The sequence below is a fragment of the Heterodontus francisci genome, chromosome 13 (assembly GCF_036365525.1).
Source record: "Heterodontus francisci isolate sHetFra1 chromosome 13, sHetFra1.hap1, whole genome shotgun sequence".
NCBI classification, from domain to species: domain Eukaryota; kingdom Metazoa; phylum Chordata; class Chondrichthyes; order Heterodontiformes; family Heterodontidae; genus Heterodontus; species Heterodontus francisci.
In genome coordinates this window covers 31,324,224-31,345,078 of record NC_090383.1, presented here as the reverse complement: position 1 = coordinate 31,345,078, position 20,855 = coordinate 31,324,224, and the positions used below count along the sequence as shown (strand labels likewise).

Genomic DNA, 20,855 nt, shown 5'->3' with positions numbered 1-20,855 from the left:
TTTGAACCTTTCAAGCTAGGCAATACCAATATGTGGAGAATGCATATAATTTGAAGAATGGAAGTAGGTAATTCATCTTCTGTGAAGTTTATAGTGTTTAAAGTATCAACTCTACTGAAAACTAATTTTCACTAAACAACTGAATTGCTTTTTGGGTTTTTTTTTGAGAAAAACCATCACCCTTTGCGGTGTGGGAGTGGACCTTTTTATTATCATTGGATTGTAGTGGATGGGCAGTTTATGAAAACATATATTTCACATGTCAGGCTGCTGTAATAGAGATGCTGATAGGCTGAAAAAGAATCTTAAGAATGGTGTCAAAAAATGTCTTTTGAAGGAATAAAATAGAAAAATTTAATGGACGCTGAGTGTCATCTGAAACCAGGAATACTAAAGATTACAAAAGCTGTGGTGACCAGACAATGATGGCATGTAATCAAGGACACAAATAGGGAGGGGTGAGCTATAGCATCCAAGAGAAAGTATCAGAAGGGAATTTCTAATACTTTGGAGGTAAAGTTAAAGAGGCGTAATGGAGGGGAGGACATGTTTTCCATTTTAGAATCTTCCACAGAGGATAGAAATTCTCCTCTCAGTTCACTTTTTCTATATTTAGATATAAAAACCAAGTGCGCCAAGGTCTCTGGGCACAGAACATTACAAAAGATGTTTAGCTTTACACAAAACTGCATGCAACATTAGAATCTTTCATCAGAGTGTACAAGTCGGTTGGGGAAACTAACTGAGTAAGTTAGCTCGAACCTTAAATATCCAGGTCAAGGGTGTTGGAACCTTGGCTAGTTTGATCAAGTAATTCAAGTGGTACTGTAACTGATGTGACATTTCATTGAAGGTTGATCTGTGGAGTGAAGTGGAACCAAAATTATGCATGGATATATACAACTTTTTAACTACGCTTTTAAAAAAAAAAGTGATAAAATTTGAACACGTAATGAAGTTGTTTTCTACTTTGCAGTCAATTTTTGTTTGAATGCATTGATGCTGGGGTATAGTTTGCCAAATGGTCATTGCTTATTGGTGCCTCAGTTTTGCTAGGCAATATGGCTACATGACTATAACAGACCAGTCTGCATTTATCCTTGGCTGATGCCCAGAGTTCTATCAAGGTATTCAAGAGCAGAAACCCAAGATGATCTTTGTCTTCCCTAATCAGGACTGCCGAGAGTAATTGTAATGTCTCTACTGCACCCAGTTGAGTTTGGTTAACTCAACATAAAATGAGTATTTTTAAAAATCTCTTGTGTATCCACACACTTTTTTTTTCTCCTGTCCACGCATAGTCCCCAACCCCCACCCCCTCACCACCCATCACCCACCATAACCTCAAGATACAGATAACCATTTATCATGCCAGACTGTTAGGATGGCTTTGTTTCCAGAAATTTCAGATTTCTGGAATATTCTTACACAGTTGGTTGCTTTTTATTTTGGGTCTTCATATTCATGCAGATCATGCAGAAGTTGACTTGCATTAATCCAAGTTATTATGTTTTTTTTAGAAAAATACTGTACAGGATTTTTACTTGTCATTTATCAATTTCCCCTTTTTATATCCAGTATTTAAAGTAACTTTTATTACAGCATAGTTAAGAGTTTTAGACTGTCATCAAATTTACCTATCCATTAACAGAAACATATGGAAGTTATGTAAAAGCATTAGTTTAATGGAGCAAGCGATGCTCAATATCACAAAACAAGTTGGTTGCTTCCAAAAATGCACGCAATAGCCTACTGGCTATTTCAGCTAGATCCATTTCCAAATAATTGACCTAATTAGTATTGTAGTTGATCACTAATCTGTGAAAATTGGCATGGGCATTTACCCAACAGTGTGGAAAATCATTCAGGTATCTCTTATCCACAAGCAAGTCAATTCCAACTCGACCAATTATCAGCCTCATCCCAATCATTGTCAATGTAATGGAGAAGTCCTCAACAGTGTTTTCAAATGCCATGTACTCACCAATAACCGGCTCGGTGATGCTTAACTTGAGTTTTACCAGAACCACTTTGCTCCAGACTTGATTCAGACCTGGACTAGAGAACTGAATACTAAACTAAGAAGTAAGAGTTGCTGTCCTTAACATCAAGACAGCTTTCATCCAAATATGGTACCAAGCAACCCCAGCAAAATTGAGTCAGTGAGGTTTAGGGGGAAAACACTCTAATGATTGGAGTTATACCTGACACAGAGAAAGGTGGTCACGGTTGTTGGAAGCTTTCAACTACTTAACTTATCTGCCTCATGAGAATTTATGTATTGTGCAGAAATGCAAGTTTTGAATGGAATCACTGTTGCTGAAGAAAGTAAGTTTTATCCACAGGAAATGCACAAATCTCTATAATGACAGGATTTATACATTTCAACATATCAGTCCCTTGTAGTGCCACTGTACCAATTGGTTTGCCAAGGACTGTGCCAAAAGTTTAGGGCATGAAAACAAGCTTTCATTCAACAAGGCCACAAATCTTGTATAATAATGCAAAGAAGAATTGATCTGAGCAAAATACAAACTACAACCTGAAGGGAGAAACAGAAAAAAGACCAAATCTTTGTAACATTTTGACTTTTAATTTTAACAAAAATAAATCTTGCTGAGATTTTCTGTGGACTTTTTTTAAAAATAGCGGTGCACCTTACTTAGTCAATAGTACAGTGGTTTAGGATACTTGACTGACAGCCAGCAGTTGAGAATTCAAATTACACCATGGCAATTGTGAATTGAATTCAGTGTAAGTTTAGTAATTTGTAGAATGGCACTAAACAAGAAGAACATGAAAACTACAAATTGTTTAAAAAGAAAACAATTAGCTATATTATCCCTTAATGCAGTCCTAATTGGTTAAGTCAGTAACTCAGTTGTACAGTCAGTTGCTGCTCAAGGCAATAATACTTGCTGCCAGTATTGCCCACATCCTGGAAACAGATAAGAAAATGATTCCTGTCATACTGTACATCTTGTAAGTCTGGACCACATGTACCAGCTTCAGACATCCAATGCTACTGACATGACAGCGAAGCATTGAAGTCAGCAAGTTTATCTGCAACTTTGACAGTAGGCGTGAGTGATCTTGATCTTCACAGTTATATTAGAGTTGTGAGATCTAGTACTGCATAGATATAATTTGTAAACTGCGCTGTTCAATTCATTTCAATGACAACATCTCTTGAGTTGATTAGGAGTGATGCCCAATAGAATGTTCACCATGCTGCTAAGATGCTTTCTGTTTTGCAAAAACACACAACAGACCAGGCCAGTACTTGTAACTGAAGCAATTATAAATTGTTCCCTATGATTAAGACCTTCCAAGTTATCTTTACAGAAGATGCAACATTCACAAGCATATTTTTAATATCATACCGTCTAGCTTAACTGCTCTTTGAAACAAAATGTGTAAATTGTCCAGCAACTTGTGGCAAGGAAGAGATATCCATGAACTCTGTCTCTGGTGGGCTCAGTATGCTTGGTATAATCGCAGGCAAAGGAAAAGTCATGACCTCTTTGGTTTTGAAATGAAGAGTGCTGATGTGAATAAACCCATATTTGAATTAACTGGCTCAAATGATGCATCCATACTTTGTGATCTGTTTGATTGTAGCTTATTGCCCAGAGCAGCAGGCTTGATGGGGGGAAAAAATAGCCCTGTCCTGGTTGCTGTTTGCATTTTCTGACTGCTTGTGTTCCAAACAACTCATTTGGGGTTTCTGTTTTTATCATGCATCACAGGCAAGGTTATCACTGCTTTTACACCTCTAATTCCTATCAAAAGTCCAATAAAAATGCTCAGTGCCTTCTGTTTAACTTTATAGCTATTTCATCCTGTTGCATCTTATTTACACCACCCACTCCCAATTTTATAGATAGCAGCCATGACACCCAAATTCTACTTTGGAAATCTGTACATAGCAATAAGCAAGTGGTTTATTGGGTAAATCTGATTTAAATTGACAACCAAGAGCATTGAATCTGCTTGTCCATGTGCAACTGTAACAGCTCAGCTACATTCGGTTCCTCCATTGATGAACTCATTGCACAGCCCAGTTTGAAGCCTACACAGCACTCTTAATGGACAAAATATTTAATTAATGTTCCTATTGTAACATTGCCAGAGACTGCAGATTTTCGTTCGCCAGTTTGATTGTCATACAAGTGCAGGCAGATGCATCCCATTTCCCAGTACTAAAGGAGTGCTGCACTGTCAGAGGGGCAGTACTGAGGGAGTGCTGCACTGTCGGAGGTGCTCTCTTTCGGATGAGACCTTGAACTGAGGCCCTGTCTGCCCCCTCAGGTGGATATAAAAGATGCCACCGTGACTATTGGAAGAAGAGCGGGGAGTTCTGCATGGTGTCCCGGTCAAATTTTATCCCTCAAGCAGTATCACTAAAAAAACAGATTATTAAGTTATTTACTTTTTATATGCTTTGTATTTAGTGATTTGCCAGTTGCATTGATTTGAATGCGACATTTCACTAGTTTTAAGTAAAGCAACAGACCCGTATATACTGATGAAACTTCTAAACAATGCAAGTTTAATTTGCAATGAATTCCAGGCCATTGAATTGAAATGGTAAATTTAGAATACAGTTAATAAACTCTAAGTGTTTCTTTTTACTACAGTACTTTTTGAGGTGAACTGTTTCAGGAAAGGATACTTGATACCTTTTCCTGTTGCAGAGAGATCCATTGGCTGCACTGCTCCTGAGTCACCGATTATTTTAGGTTTCTTGCAGAGTACTCCGAGTTTTCCTGTAAATTTTTCTGTAAATGCATCACTGGAGCATCAGGGAGCACAACATACGATGATGGTCACCAATATTGCTGTTGTAGCAAATTCCAGGCCATGTAAATACCAGTAGTGGTAACTTGTACCAGACAATTTAGAACTTCCAAGGATGGTCATTTCTAAATAGAACTGCTTATCTGTAATGTTTGAGTGACTAAAGAAAGAAAGACTTGTATTTATATAGCAGCTTCCATGATTTCAGTGAGTCCAAAAGCACTTGACAGCCAGTGAAGTACTTTTCAAGTGCAGTCACTGTTTTGTTGATCAATGTGGCAGCCAATTTGCACACGGCAAGGCCCCATAAACAGCAATGTGATAATGACCAGGTAGTCTGTTCTGTTAACCACATTGTATGCAGAGCACTGTTTTAAGGGAATAAGACCTTCAATGAATTATCCAGAAATTTAGCAGACTTGTGATCGTTAATAAACTTCTTATGTTTTATGTTATATTTCTGAGGAGTGTTGTCAAACATGACATTTCTTTGTCTGGTCTTGGTCTCCAGCCTCCTCTGCCATGATTTGTTTTCAGTGGAGCAGCAGATGGTGCTGGGCACTGACGCTCAACACAAAAGTATCTGGTTTAGGTGCCCCAGCTTTGGAACATGAAGGGTATGATATAAATACGAGCTCTTTACATAGAAACAAACACATTCCTTGATATAAAATTTACAGCATAGAAACAGGCCATTTGACACAACTGGTCTATGCTGGTGTTTTTGCTCCACACAAGGCTCCTCCAAAGCTGTTTCATGTTGCCCTATCGACATATCCTTCTATTTGTTTCTCCCTCATGTACTTATCCAGCTCCCCTTTAAATGCATCTATACGATTTGCCTAACCACTGGTAGTGAGTTCCACATTCTAACCAACCTCTTGGTAAAGAAGTTTCTTCTGAATTTCCTATTGGATATATTAGTGACTGTTTTATTTATAATCCCAAGTTTCCTCCACAAGTGGAAACATCTAGATTGTTACTACCGAGGTTGGAGGAATGCACTGTCTTTCTCCAGTTCCTCTACTCCACTGGTTACGACGTATGTTTAAATGTTTTACCCAGTTACTGATACGGACAGTTATGTACTTTATATGCGTTTCAGAAAAAATCCTCCAACCAGGTTTCGGTAATAAATAACAAAATTATTGATTTATTATGAAACATGACTTATTCAATAAAGATGCAAAGCTTATAACACACCATTGAAATATGAAAGTATAAATATATGCTGTTCTAAAATAACCTAGCATGCACACACACCGATTTAAAGGGAAAAAAAATAAAGAAAAATGAAAAAACTGGCTCTGCAGAGATCAACCTTTCAAAAAAAAACACAAGTTATTGTCAATTCTTGAAGAAAAAGAATAAGATATGGAATGTTCCAGATGGCCTTTGGACTGGCGTCCGTGTACACACAGACGGCTGTCATTGGGATCTTTCTGGAGCTGTTCTATTCAGGAGACGTTGAGGAGTAGTCTTGCAGGCTTTTCGGGAGAATTACTGCATCAGTGGTTTCAGCTATTACATTGGATTCTCAGAAGATTTTCTAAAACAGGCGGGAAAGGATGAGTTGGGTGGCTTCTCTCTTAGCAGACTACACACCAACTGCGCATTCAAACAGTCCAAATTGAAAAGCTAAAACTCCTGACAACCATAAACCTAAACATGTGATTTCTCTGTAAATAACTCCAGGAGTCAGCAAGGCTCCTTATGTTTACTTTAGCATTTCACAGTCTCTTCCAGTAAGTGTTTTTTTTTAAAAAAAAAACCGGAATTGTCCTTCCAGTAACCCTTTTGGAAAAAAAATCCAGTTGTCGCCTCGATCTTTCAAATGAACCAATTTTCGCAATCTTTTAAACACGGGTCCTCAAAATAAAAATTAATAATGGAAGCACCTTCATGATACTGCATACATTTTTTTTTTAATTCTCTATTTCTCTGTCTGACTGTGTTGAAGACATTTCACACTGTAAAACTAAGCCACAGACGATCCTTAAACAAGGGGTCGTGCTGCTAGCTGATTTTAGCTGGGGTAGTATAGGAACTACGATTAGCCTCAGTGCCTCAGGTTTAGGTAAAAGAAAGAAACAGCTTGTATTTATATAGTGTTTTTCACAACTCCAAGATGCACCAAACTGCTCAACAGCCAACAAAGCACTTCCAAAGTTTAAGCCACTGCAGCAGTGCAGGAAACCTGGTAACCAATCTGCACACAGCAAGATCTTGCAAGCAGCAAAGCTACAATAAACATTCACCCTGTTTCAGCATTGCTGGTTGATGAACTTACAGTGCCATAATCTGTGCCATTGAATTCTGCTTTCAGCTCCTGCCACGACAAATGGAACAAGTCTGCTGCTTGCATAACATCCAAGGAATCCTGCATGGCAATCCTTTTTCGTGCCAGCTATTTCTTGCTTTGCTTCAAAACGTAATCACACCATATGCTCGATTACAGGCAGTAGTAAAAATATTAACTGTCGCATTTATGTGCCGACATTTCATGAGTCTCTCTATCCAGGTGCCTTTTCCAGCTCGTGATAAACATGTGATGGAGCAACTTCTGAAAAGAAACCCCAATAATCCAACCCTTATTATTCCTGTTGGGCGCAGACAAAGTAATGGCCCTATGGAAACCACCTGGTGGTCTTTCTTTTGCATCTCTTCTGTACTGCACTGGAGTGGTGTTGCGCTGTCTGAAGTGTCATCACTCGGATGAGACGCCAAAAGGAGGTCCCACTTGCCTTCCCTTACATATGAACATACAAATTAGGAGCAAGAGTAGGCCACTCGGCCCTTCGAGCCTTCTCTGCCATTCAGTAGGTTCATGGCTGAACTGATTATTCCACACTTCCACCGACTCCCGATAACCTTCCATCCCCTTGCTTATCAAGAATGTATCTACCTCTGCCTTAAAAATATTCAGACTCTGCTTCCACCACCTTTTGAGGAAGAGAATTCCAAAGGCTCACGACCCACAGAGAAAAAAATTCTCCTCATCTCTTCTTAAATGGGCAACCCCTTATTTTTAAACACTGACCCCTAGTTCTAGATTCTCCCACAAGGGGAATTATCCTTTCCACATCCACTTTGTCAAGACCCGTCAGGATCTTGTATGTTTCAATCAAGTCGCCTCTTACTCTTCTAAACTCCAGCGGATACAAGCCTAGCCTGTCCAATCTTGCCTCATAAGACAGCCTGCCCATTCCAGGTATTAATCTAGTTAAACCTTCTCTGTACTGCCTCCAACGCATTTACATCTCTCCTTAAATAAGGAGACCAATACTGTACACAGTACTCCAGATGTGGTCTTACCAATGCCCTGTATAGCTGAAGCATAACCTCACTACTTTTGTATTCAATTACCCTCGCGATAAACAATAGCATTCTATTAGCTTTCCTAATTACGTGCTGTACCTGCATACTAACCTTTTGCGATCCATGCAGTAGGACATCCAGGTCCCTCTGCATCTCAGAGCTCGACAATCTCTCACCATTTAGATAATATGCTTTTTTTTTTATTCTTCCTGTTAAAGTGGACAATTTAACACTTTCCCACATTATACTCCATTTGCCAGGTCTTTGCCCACTCACTTAACCTATCTATAGCCCTTTGTAGCCCCTTTATGTCCTCTTCACAACTCACTTTCTACCTATCTTTGTGTCATCAGCAAATTTAGCAACCATACCTTTGGTCCCTTCATCTAAGTCATTTATATAAATTGTAAAAAGTTGAGACCCCAGCACAGATCCCTGTGGCACACCATTCGTTGCATCTTGCCAACCAGAAAATGACCCATTTATGCCTACTCTCTGTTTCCTGTTAGCCATTCAATCTTCTATCCATGCCAATATGTTACCCCCAACACCATGAGCTTTTATTTTCTGCAATAACGTTTGATGTGGCATCTTATCAAATGCCTTCTGGAAATCCAAGTGCAATATATCCACCGGTTTCCCTTTATCCACAGCACATGTAACTCCCTCAAAGAACTCCAATAAATTGGTTAAACATGATTTCCCTTTCACAAAACCATGTTGACTCTGCCTAATTGCCTTGAATTTTTCTACATGTCCTGCTATAACATTTTTAATATTAGCTTCTAACATTTTCCCTAAGACAGATGTTAAGCCAACTGGCCTGTAGTTTCCTGCTTTCTGTCTCCCTCCCTTTTTTGAATAAAGGAGTTACATTTGCTATTTTCCAATCTAACAACTTTCCCTGAATCTAGGAAAGTTTGGAAAATTAAAACTAATGCATCAGCTATCTCACTAGCAACACCCTAGGATGAAGTCCATCAGGACCTGGGGACTTGTCAGCCCACAGCTCCAACAATTTGTTCAGTACCACTTCCCTGGTGATTGTAATTTTCTTGCGGTCCTCCCTCCCTTCCATTTCCTGACTTACAGCAATACTGGGATGTTACTTGTATCCTCAATAGTGAAGACTGATGCAAAATATCTGTTCAATTCATCTGCCACCTCCTTGTTATCCATTATTAATTCCCCAGACTCACTTTCTATAGGGTCAACACTCACTTTGTTAACTCTTTTCTTTTTTAAATATCTATAGAAACTCTTAATATCTGTCTTTATATTTCTAGCTGGCTTTCTGTCATTCTCTAATTTTATCTTCCTCATCAACCTTTTAGTCATTCTTTGCTTTTTTTATATATTCTGTCCAATCTTCTGACCTGCCTTACATCTTTGCGCAATTGTAGGCTTTAAGTTTGATACTATCTTTAACTTTTAGTTAATCACGGATGGCGGGTCCCACCCTTGGAATTTTTCTTTCTCGTTGAAATGTATCTATTCGTGTATGCTGAAATATCCCCTTAAATGTCTGTCACTGCATCTCTTTTGACCTATCCCTTAACCTGAGTTTGCCAGTTCACTTTAGCTAGCTCTGCTTTCATGCCCTCATAATTGCCCTTATTTAAGTTTAAAATACTAGTCTTGGACCCACTCTTCTCTTCCTCAAACTGAATGTAAAATTCAATCATATTATGCTACCTAGGGGCGCCTTAACTATGAGGCCATTAATTAATCCTATCTCGTTGCACAATACCAGGTCGATTATAGCCTGCTGTCTGGTTGGCTCCAGAACGTATTGTTCCAAGAAATTATCCCAAAAACATTCTATGTACTCCTCTTCTAGACTACCTCTGCCCATCTGATTTTTCTAGTCTGTATGTAAGTTAAAATCCTCCATAATTATTGCTGTACCTTTCTGACAAGCTGCCATTATTTTTTCCTTTATACCCCGTCCTACAGTGTGGTTAATGTCAGGTGACCTGTCCCACCACTCCCACAAGTGACGACTTGCCTTTGATTTCTCATCTCTACCCAAACTGCTTCTACATCCTGGTCTCCTGAAGTTAGGTCAAAGACGCAAAAGGCCCCACGGCACCATCTGATGAAGAGCTGGGGAGCCCTCCCTCTGTCCTGGCCAGAATATATCCCTCAACCAACTCTTAAGAGTCTGGTGACTACTTGATCTCCACAACCTTTTTGTCTTTTGTAAAGCTTCTGTTAATATTTTCTGTAGTTTTCACCTAGGTTTTGACTTCTGCATAATCCCTTGTGATTTTCAGAATAGGCTTTATTTTCATATTTCTCAGTTGATACCTGTTTGAGCTGATATCATTGTCCCAAAATAAAATTATCTCTGGCTGTTGTTTCTACCTTACTTACTGTTAACATTTGTCTGCCAGCGTTACCCATTGTTCAGAAGTGTGCCATCAGCTCCAGACTTCCCCTCAGAACTCATCATGAACACTTCGAATGCTGGTAGATGATCTTGCAGGATAGGGTCGTATTACCTTATGCTCCACACAGGGAAAGTTAAGAATCCAGCTCCTTGTTGGTTGTAGGCAGAAAATTGAACTTGGGTAGCTGCAATTCCTAGGAACAAGTCAGAGCTGAACCATTCCACATTGACTCAGTGCAAAATTGCACCTTCGTAGATTAAGTCTATTCTTGAGTAAGTGGCAAAGGTGTTTGCAACACTTGCACAAATTCTTGTTGCTGTCAACTGCAGCTCACTTACCAATGTGGATAATACAATTGATAAGAGGGTGAAGAAAGTGTTGTGTAGCACAGGGAATCATGCTCTGAATGGACACCTAATTAAAAATGTCAGCTTTTCCCAATAGAACTACATACCTGACATTTAGACTGGATGGGGAAATCTTTCTTTAGAAAGATAAAATGCTAGCAAAGCTTCAAAGCAATCCCAGGTGGTGGCTGTTATGTCTCTTACTCACTCCCCCCCCCCCCCCCCCCCCCCGGCTGTATTCGTGGTCAAGTGCCCACATTCGGGCCTAGGAGGAGGGTCCTGGAGACAATTTTGGCAACTTGCTGCACCGACATGATTGCAAGTAGGACACTGCACCTGATAGTTATACAGATAAGTGAGATTTGTTTTGATTAGGGGTGACTGCCAGGAGAAACACTTCCTATATTTTACTGGAATTATTATTTTAGGTTGTGTTATATACTCAGAAGAAGAAAAGGCCATCAGGCTCAACACAAACTGTCCTGGCTTTGTTCTGCACTCATCAACAACTACAACTATATAGTGCCTTTAACATAATAAAACATCCCAAGGCATTTTGCAGGACTCCACTTTTCATTTTCACTCCTGTCCTCTGCATTTTCTTCCCCCCCCCCACTCCTTACTTACATGCTGGGAGAGACAAAAAACTGAGACAAGTAGCCAATTCACAAAATATCCCCTCAAGGACAAGCATGTAATCCTCAGAAAAGTCTAAAGAGGTTGTTACCCAAAATCTTGCCTTCCTTCTGTCATGATCCCATAGTTTTCCAATAATAGGCCTAACATCTTAAATGGAGAATGACGAGGAGTCATTCCTCACTCCCACTTTAGGGATGCTGTTCCAACAGTTGATCATCCTTGAAGAAAAAAATATATCTTGTGCACATTCAACCTCATTTTCTGCTTCCCAATTGAAATGATTGCCCCCAGTTTTATTCAACCGCGTCATCTCAAACAGTCTTATTTACTTGTATGCTATTGATGCTTTTAATAATTTGAGACCTGAATCAGACCTTGTAAGCCTATGCCTCTCCAGCTAATCTAAACCCAAATGAGCAAAGACTGCTCAGTGCATTTAGGCCAGGGATCATCTTCATTGTTCTTCTCTGTAGCTTCTCTTGAGCCAATCTGACTCCAGATGGCATCTCACCAAAGCCTTCTATGAACCTATAATCATGGACATTGTTTTATACTGAATGGTCTATGCAGTAGAGCTGAGGAGCCTATTCATTTTGGACACAGCACCTGAATCTTTAAGGAGCAGTCAATGACCACCTGTAAGTCTCCTGAATCTACACTCATGCATGTTATAAACTAAATGTGAATTCTATGGATCTATGTACATAACTGTTTACTTTGAACAATATTTGCTTGTTTTATATGCACTTCTCCAATATAACTAAATCCAGTTGTAATCTTTTTCTTCTAAGATCCTGACTTTTTGCACATTTATTTTTTGTTCATAAAATTAATTGCCCCATTCTATGCCTTACTCTAGTTCATAATAAATAGGAGGGGACCCAGCACAACCCTGGATACCCCACTAGTGAGTGACATTTTCAGAACAGGCAGACTGTTCCAGCCAAGAAACCTCTTTTGGGGTGCATTTACTTTAGGCAGGGTAACGTCCATTACTTTGTCCCTGAACAATTAGAAGGTTTTGACTTCTATTGACCAATAATGGTGTTGAATTTGTAAGTTTTAAAGGAGAAGTTCAAGATGGTAATGCCAGTGCCTGTACTTGTTAGTATGTTTAAAAAAAAATTGGCTCATAACTATCGTCTTCGAGGGCCTGTACTTTCACAACAAGGTAAAAGAATCCCGTAGGAAGTATTTGAGATTCAATATCGAGTGAATCAGTTAGCAATAAGAAGTTCTGTTACTCAGCCTGGTGTTAGGATCTAGAGTTCTTGAAGAGCTTATATGTCACATTCTTTCAACTATACGTAATGTGTATGTGTGTGTGTATCAAAGCAAAGACAGCCCACCTTGCCTAAAGCTACATGTTTGTCACTTACTGACTACTTTTTTTGATTAATATCATTTTCTCTGCTGCACTTTCAACCTTAGTGGGGTCCTACTAAAAGTTTTTGAACTAGGTTTCTCAAAGGAGAGGGCAAGTAAAGCAAAATCCTGAAATAGTGAGAAGCTAATTCTCTAATTCTAATTCTATTTCTTGGATCATTATGGTTTAGTTTTCTGCTGATGGTGGATTAGTTCACTTGCACATCAGCAGGGAGAGTATGGTAGCTCAAACAAATATTCGAAATCAGGAGGGATTTGAGATGATGGCTGTGACAGCAATTATCAGGAACACCTTCAGTGTCGGAGAGGAGCATTTGAGTAGGTTAAAAGTATTATGAACACTGTAGGTTCAAGCTTGCCTTTTATTCAGACTTTCTTTTTGGCATACAGTTCATTTGTATTAATTATGCTGTGCTATACTACTCGAATTATGTCTGTCTGAGGCATTGCACTATAGTGGGTATATTATTACGCATTTCCAATTTTCCAGTGGAAATTCAATTGGAGCAGCTGTCTTGAGCTCTTTATTTAAAAAAGATAGGGATTTTTACTTTTTATGTCGAGATATGTTTCTGCCTTTCATATGTAATGCAACATCTTATAACCATCCTTTGTTTACATTTCAGAAAAGGTGACCTTACCAAAGCAACTGACGCCTAAAGACAAGACCATTGAAAATGTGGCTGTATTCACTGCTAAACAAGGAAAGAAGCTACGCTCCAATATGCGAACAACAGAAAGAGACCATAAGAAAACAGTGCAATGTGCATTTATGTTGGACCCTATCACTGGGTCCTCTGCAAAGAATTCAATTCCTAACAAGCCTTACCTCTGCCTTAGCTGTAGTAAACCCAACCCTCCAGTCTCAGTGCCCCTTAGCAGGCCCACACGGCAGACTTCCAGAACGGATTGCCCAGCTGACCGCTTGAAGTTCTTTGAAACTTTGCGATTACTTCTTAAGCTTACCTCAATTTCTAAACGAAAGGAGACCTCGTATGAATTGAACCGATCAAATGAACTTATCTGGCTGGAGCTACAGGCCTGGCATGCAAGTCGAAGCATAAGTGACCAAGATGTTTACCTATACACAGCGCGCCAAGCTGTCCCTGATATTATTAATGATATTTTGAATTTCAAGGTAAATTATGGAAATCTTTATGCTTGTAAAGGAGATGGTCATGTTAATGCTGCTGGAGAGGATGACATTTTTGAACAGAAGACCGAATGTGTTAGGACTTCAGGAATGCATGACTTTGGTCACAGCAATTATCAGGAACACCTCCAGTGTCAGAGAGTAGCATTTGAGCAGGTTAAAAGTATTATGGAGCTGCTAGAGTCTGTGGAAGCACTTTATCCATCATTGCAGGCCCTCCAGAAGGACTATGAGAGATATGCTGCAAAGGACTTTCAAAGTAGAGTGCAGGCACTCTGCTTATGGCTAAATATAACTAAAGATCTGAACCAGAAATTGAACTTGATGAGAACGATCTTGGGCATTGAGAAATTGCCAAACATTGGCTGGCCGGTGTTTGAAATCCCATCTCCTCGTCCTTCTGGAGCGAGTGACCCAGGTGAGGAAGAGGACGATGGTGAGAACTGCTCACAGACTTGCCTGTTGGTAAATGAAGAGCAAGGTTGTGAAGATGAAGTCACTGGGTCAGAAAACTATAGAGGGCACAGTGCCCCTAGGCACGGAGAAGGGGTACGTGTTCACTTTCAGCCTTTGGATGTTCTCCCAAAGAAGTTTGTTAGATCTGTGTCTGAAGATGAGATATCCTCAATGGGAAATCTGCTTGCTGAGTGCCCACCTGACACTAGTTTCAACAGAAATTGTCAGACATCTATATATAGGCCTTTTGTTGATAAAGCACTGAAACAAATGGGACTACGGAAGCTCATAATGAGGCTTCACAAGTTAATGGATGGGTCCCTTCAAAGGACACGTGTAGCACTGGAAAAAGATGTTAGTACACTGGAGGTAAGAGCTCTGATCTACAATGGTAACAATACCACAATTCTGAAGGTTTTCAGAACTTTGCCTCAGGGCAATGTTTCATCATATTTTTATTTTGTTTTTGCCTTTCATGTTGACCCATTTATAAAATGTATATTTTGATTTACTGATATTGAATGTGATAAGGTTATACCCGTCCCTGGTTGCAGCACCCTGTAGAAGATGATGGTGTTAAAATAAAACAGAAAATGTTGGCAATATTAGTGCATCAGGCAGCATTTCTGGAGAGAGAAACAGAGTTAACGTTTCAGGTCAATGACTTTTCATCACAACTGTATGTAAGTGTTGTAACCCTTTTTAAACAAGTGCAGAGCCAGGGAAAGAAGGGGTGAGGGGGAAAAAAGGGGAAAGTCTGTGATAGGGAGGAGGGCAGGAATGATAAAGTGACAAAAAAGGATGATGGTGCAAGGCAAAAGGGTGGTAATGGAACATGTTGACTTTAGTCAAACATGAGGAAGGAAACAACAACAACTTTATTCATTCAGTGCCTTTAATGTAATAAAACATCCCAAGACATTTCACAGGCTTGCCACCAAACAGGATTTGATGCACAGCTACATAAGGACTTACCTGCTGAGATGAGGAAGTAGATTTTAAGGAGTGTCTTAAAGGATTAGAGAGAGGTGAAGAACTTTAGTGACAATTCCAGAGCTTACAGACTAGGCAGCTGAAGGCATAGCTGCCAATGATGGAGTGATGAAAATTGAGGGTATGCAAGAGGCCAGAATTGCAAAAGCACAGAGATCTCAGAGGATGTAGAGCTGGAGGAGGTTACAGAAATAGGAAAAGGTGAGGCCACGGAGGAATTTGAAAGTAGTGCTATCAAGTGGCGGTTAAACAGCAATAACCTGCTCAGCAATACTCCGTTTGGATTCTGCCAGGACCACTCAGCTTTAGACCTTAATACAGCCTTGGTCCCAATATGCACAAAAGAGCTGAATTCAAAAGGTGAGGCGAGAGTGACTGCCCTTAACATCAAGGCAGCATTTGACTGAGTGTAGCATCAAGGAATCCTAGGAAGACCGTGGGAATCAGGGAAAACTGGTTGGAGGCATACCGAGTACAAAGGAAGATGGGTGTGGTTGTTGAAGGCCAATCATCTCAGTCCCAGGATATCGCTACAGCAGTTCCTTGGGTAGTGTCATAGGCCCAACCATTTTCAACTGCTTCATCAATGACTTTCCTTCCATCATTAGTTCAGAAGTGGGGATGTTTGCTGATGATTGCACTGTGTTCAGAACCATTCACAACTCCTCAGATACTGAAGCAGTTTATGCCCACATGCAGCAAGATCTTGACAACATTCAGCCTTGGGCTGGTAAATGGCAAGTGGCATTTGCACCACACAAGTGCCAGGCAATGACAATATCCAACATGAGAGAATCTAACTATCTCCCCTTCACAGTCAACGGCATTGCCATCGTTGAAATCCATCCACATCCTGAGGATTACCATTGACCAGAAACGTAACTAGACCAGCCATATAAATACAGTGGCTACAAGAGCAGGCCAGAGCCTGAGAATTCTTCAGTGAGTATCTCAACTCTTGACTCCCCAAAGCCTGTCCACCATCTACAAGGCACAAGTCATAGTAAGGAGTGTGATAGAATACTCTCTACTTGTCTGGATGAGTGTAGCTCCAACAACACTCAAGAAGCTTGCTGCCATCCAGCACGAAGCCCACTTGATTGGCACCCCACCCACCACCTTAAACATTCGCTGTCTCCACCACTGGCACGCTTGGCAGCAGCGTGTACTATATACAAGATGCACTGCAGCAACTCGCCAAGGCTACTTGGACAGCACCTTCCGAACCCGCAACCTTTACCACCTTGAAAGACAAAGGCAGGAGATGCATGGGAACGCCACCATCACCTGCAAGTTCCCCTCCAAGTCTCATACCATCCTGACTTGGAACTATATCACTATTCCTTCACTGTCGCTGGCTCAAAATCCAGGATCTCCCTCCCTAACAGCTCTGTGGGTGTACCTACACAACACAGAGCAGCAGTTCAAGAATGCAGCTCACCACCAACTTGAGGGTAATTAAGGATGGGTAATAATTGTGGTCTAGCCAGCAATGCCCACATTCAAGAAGGAGTAAAAAAAAATTAACTTTCGTGGATCATTCTGGAAAATGATTTTAATTAAAATTAATAAAAAGTTATTAAGACAAAATTGAAATTCACTTAATGTCTCTTCAGCTAATAAATGATCTCTCCAAATGAGATTTGCACTGGTTAAAAATGGTTCAGTAATGTGGTTCAATATAGAATAGTACAAATTGGAATGAGAACCTCTAAACTAAATTATTTCTAAGAAGAAGGTTTTAATAATTTGTGGTTGCTATGGGAACAACAGTAGCTACTAATGAAACAACAGAACAGAAGTAGGAATTGGATTACCATGTACGCACTCTTAGCTGATTGTGACTGGTCTTTTCCAATGTGCACCAACACCAGTTGTACAGGGAAAGGCTGCTGAATTCTGAGAAATTGGTGGTGTGATATTGGTAGCAACATCATTCTGAAGGATGGCACAGTGGTTAGCACCGCAGCCTCACAGCTCCAGCGACCCGGGTTCAATTCTGGGTACTGCCTGTGTGGAGTTTGCAAGTTCTCCCTGTGTCTGCGTGGGTTTTCTCCGGGTGCTCTGGTTTCCTCCCACAAGCCAAAAGACTTGCAGGTTGGTAGGTAAAATGGCCATTATAAATTGCCCCTAGTATAGGTAGGTGGTAGGCAAATATAGGGACAGGTGGGGATGTGGTAGGAATATGGGATTAGTATAAATGGGTTGTTGATGGTCGGCACAGACTCGGTGGGCCGAAGGGCCTGTTTCAGTGCTGTATCTCTAAACTAAACTAAACTAAAAAGTGTCATTAGCTTAAGTGCTCTGTGTTAGCTACGCTATAGTGGCAACAGTGCAGAGCTCACACTTTACATTTTAAAAAGTTGGATGTTCTGCAGCACCACCCTTTTAAGTTCCCAGTGGTACATAAGCGCTTGGTATCAATACTTTGTCATAGCTAGAAGGTAGTCAAGATTCACTTGTGTTTAACTGGTGCCACCTTTAAAGTAGAAAATATCCCAAGGCCCTTTACAGAGGGGAAATTAATAAATAAAAGGAATGGATACCAAGTAATAGTGGAAATGTTGGGTGAAATGACAAACTTCTTGGACAAAAAAAGATTTTGGGAAGGCTTTAAAAAGTGTAGAGATGGAGGGGTTTAAGAGAAAGCTTCTGAGAATAGGATTGATTGGGCAAAGGGAAGAGACAGATGCACAAAAGGCCAGTGTTAGAGGACTAAAGGGCTGGGGGAGTGACCATAAGGTAATGGTCAGTACACATCCATTGGTTTTGCTTTTCCCAGTTTGAGCAATGTAAGCAGAGGATGAAACTAGCTGCTTGCTTGCAGAATTCAGAATGCTGCAGATGCACTTATCCATCATAAGGTTATGAATGAAGTCACATGCAGGAAGAATGAAGTTGAATCACTAAGGCGGCACAGGGCAGCTGAAGATAATAGGGCCCACAGAGATTAGGCAGGCCTCATTGAATTTGGCTTGTTTATCTCTCAACTTCATTTTGATTAAAACTCAAACTTTACAGAATGCCATCCTCCCAATATTTTGATTTCTGGTTATGTGCAAAAAAAAGTGCTTTGTATAATTGACCGATTTTCACTGCCCCCCACAGACATCTGACAGTACTTTCAAGTTGGCCATTAAAAATAAATTCATGGGTAACATGCATCCAATCCTGTCTCTTCTCCCAATTAATGATTTTTATTCTTTCCTGCAGGTTGCTAATTGCAATTTAATATCTGACTTTACAAGGGGGAAAAATAAAAACAATTCTTACACTGGTTTTAATGCAGGATTTAGTTCATAATATTGCTTATAAATACAAACATCAGTGCACACTTAGCATCTGCACCTCTTATTTCATGTTTTAGAAATTTGACCCTTCATTTGTTTACTCTAGTCATGCTTATAGCAAACACCCTTTGTTCCCTAACTAATTGGAGTGGTTCCATGGAACTGTATGGCCAGAGTTTTGCGCACGTCCTCCCTACCCCCCCCCCACCCCCCAACATGAGCCGGGGTGTGGGGAGGGGTTGTAAAATTGATTGGGAGGTGGGGGGTGCCGTTCCCGATGCCTTTCTACCCCTGCTGCAATTTTACTAGGGGCGGCAGCGGCGAGAAATGGCCCGTCCGCTCCAGGCCAATCAAGGCCCTTAAGTGGCCAATTAATTGCCACTTAAGGGCCTCCTGCTGCCGCTGGTATTTTACCAATGGTCAGCAGCTGCCTGGCAGCCTTCTTGAGGGCTTGAGGGAGGGGGGGGGGGGGTGGTGGGCGCCCTTCTGATTGGGCGCCCTGTGCTCCATGGAGGGCTCCCCCCACCCCCACCGAAGCTCCAACCGCCCCCACTGAAATAAAGTCCCCACCCCTCCCAACCAAACTCCCTTGTCTTGCGAGGCCCCAAAGCCTGTGCGATCGTGCTGTTGGCTGGGTACAGTCCCAGCATTGGCCACCGCTCCTGGTGGCGCTGCTGGGACTGAGAGCTGCCAGCCTGCTGATTGGCTGGCAGTTCTTGGAGGCGGGATATCCTGCCTCAGAGGTGAAACTCCCGCTGAAGTCCAATTAAGCACCTGGGGAGCGTAAAATCCTGGCATGGCTCCGCAGGCCCGGCAGAGGCGAGCTCACCCCCGACTTTCTGGCTGTTGGGCCAGAAATGTAAAATTCTGGCCTATAAGTGATGTTGGCATATATGTGAATTGGAGTTGGATAGCAATCAAGGTTGGTTAATTAGTAGGGATTAATTCTCAACATTCTCTTATTGAAAGTATGACAGCAGCAATGAATAAATCCTATAAGCATGTCTGATTTAAATCTGTATACTTAAAAGTGTGAATCTACTTGTCTGCTATACTTTGTAAACACAAAGGCTCTTTTTTGAAACTGGGAAGTTACAGACTGACAGCAACGAACAATTATTGCCCTGTCCTTTAGTCCACACTCTGTCCCCACATTCTAGCATCAGGCTTGTTGCCTTGAGGTGTTACAACCATCATGCAATGTGATTTGAAGGAATATTCCAGAGTTGTATGGAATACAAATATCAAACATGTTACTGAGAACCTTGTTTGCATGATTAATTTTAATGGCTGTTATTTTAATGGCTGTTATTTTTTAAAAAAACTTATTGTTTGGAAACTTGCAATATCTGGATAATTCATCTGTTTTGGGGAGCACTTTTTAGATTGACATCTATGCATCTGCCACAACTCTCCTTTTCTCACACACTTTCTGCTTCCTGTACAACACTATAACTTAGGCAGTGTAAACATGGATTTTAATAAAATTTCAAAGTTTTAAAAGGTTGCTTCAGACAATGTATTTGTTTTATTTTGAAATTCATTGGTTGGTCTAATTTACAAATTGGTATTGTCAAAACCGATTTAAATAACTAATCTTTAAGAAAATATAAGAGTAGAGTAATTTTGACCAGTATTGTTGGCACTCTTTGAAACTCTTAATATGGTTGGACTCCAATCCTACAGTTGTGACAATTACCTTCATTGAATCTTCCCCAGGAGCAAACCATTTTGCAAATATGCTTCTTCCTACGTGATGGCATGCAATTTGATTTTCTAATATATTCGCAAGGGCTTGTTGATTTAAAATTCATATAGTGTTACGTTAAAACATGTGTGGAAAAAAAAATTGTACCTGTTATAAACCATTCACACCTATAGAACAAGAATGCAATCATAAATATTAATTTGCTGTATGAAAGTGTATAAATGTTGTTTGAACATCTTAAGGGAAAGGAATAAAACATTTGTTGCAGATAAGTACGCATATGCACAAATAATTTAACGGTGCTCCTAATTTTAAAATTATAAGATTTAAGAATTACAGAGCACATCAATAATTTGAATTCCAATTTAAAAT

The 20,855-nt window shown here is 40.3% G+C and overlaps 1 protein-coding gene across 5 annotated transcripts in view; it reads left to right on the top strand.

Moving 5' to 3' along the window:
• The window catches only part of map3k4 (mitogen-activated protein kinase kinase kinase 4), a 221,808-nt gene that overhangs the window by 101,382 nt on the left and 99,571 nt on the right, over positions 1-20,855 (top strand). For all 5 annotated transcript variants that reach the window (XR_010976168.1, XM_068044617.1, XM_068044615.1 and 2 more), the window contains one exon: positions 13,510-14,861. Coding sequence is in view for 4 of the 5 variants with exons in the window: in XM_068044617.1 (XP_067900718.1) it covers positions 13,510-14,861 (1,352 nt within the window). In the remaining variant the exon portion in view is untranslated. The remainder of the gene's footprint in view (positions 1-13,509; positions 14,862-20,855) is intronic.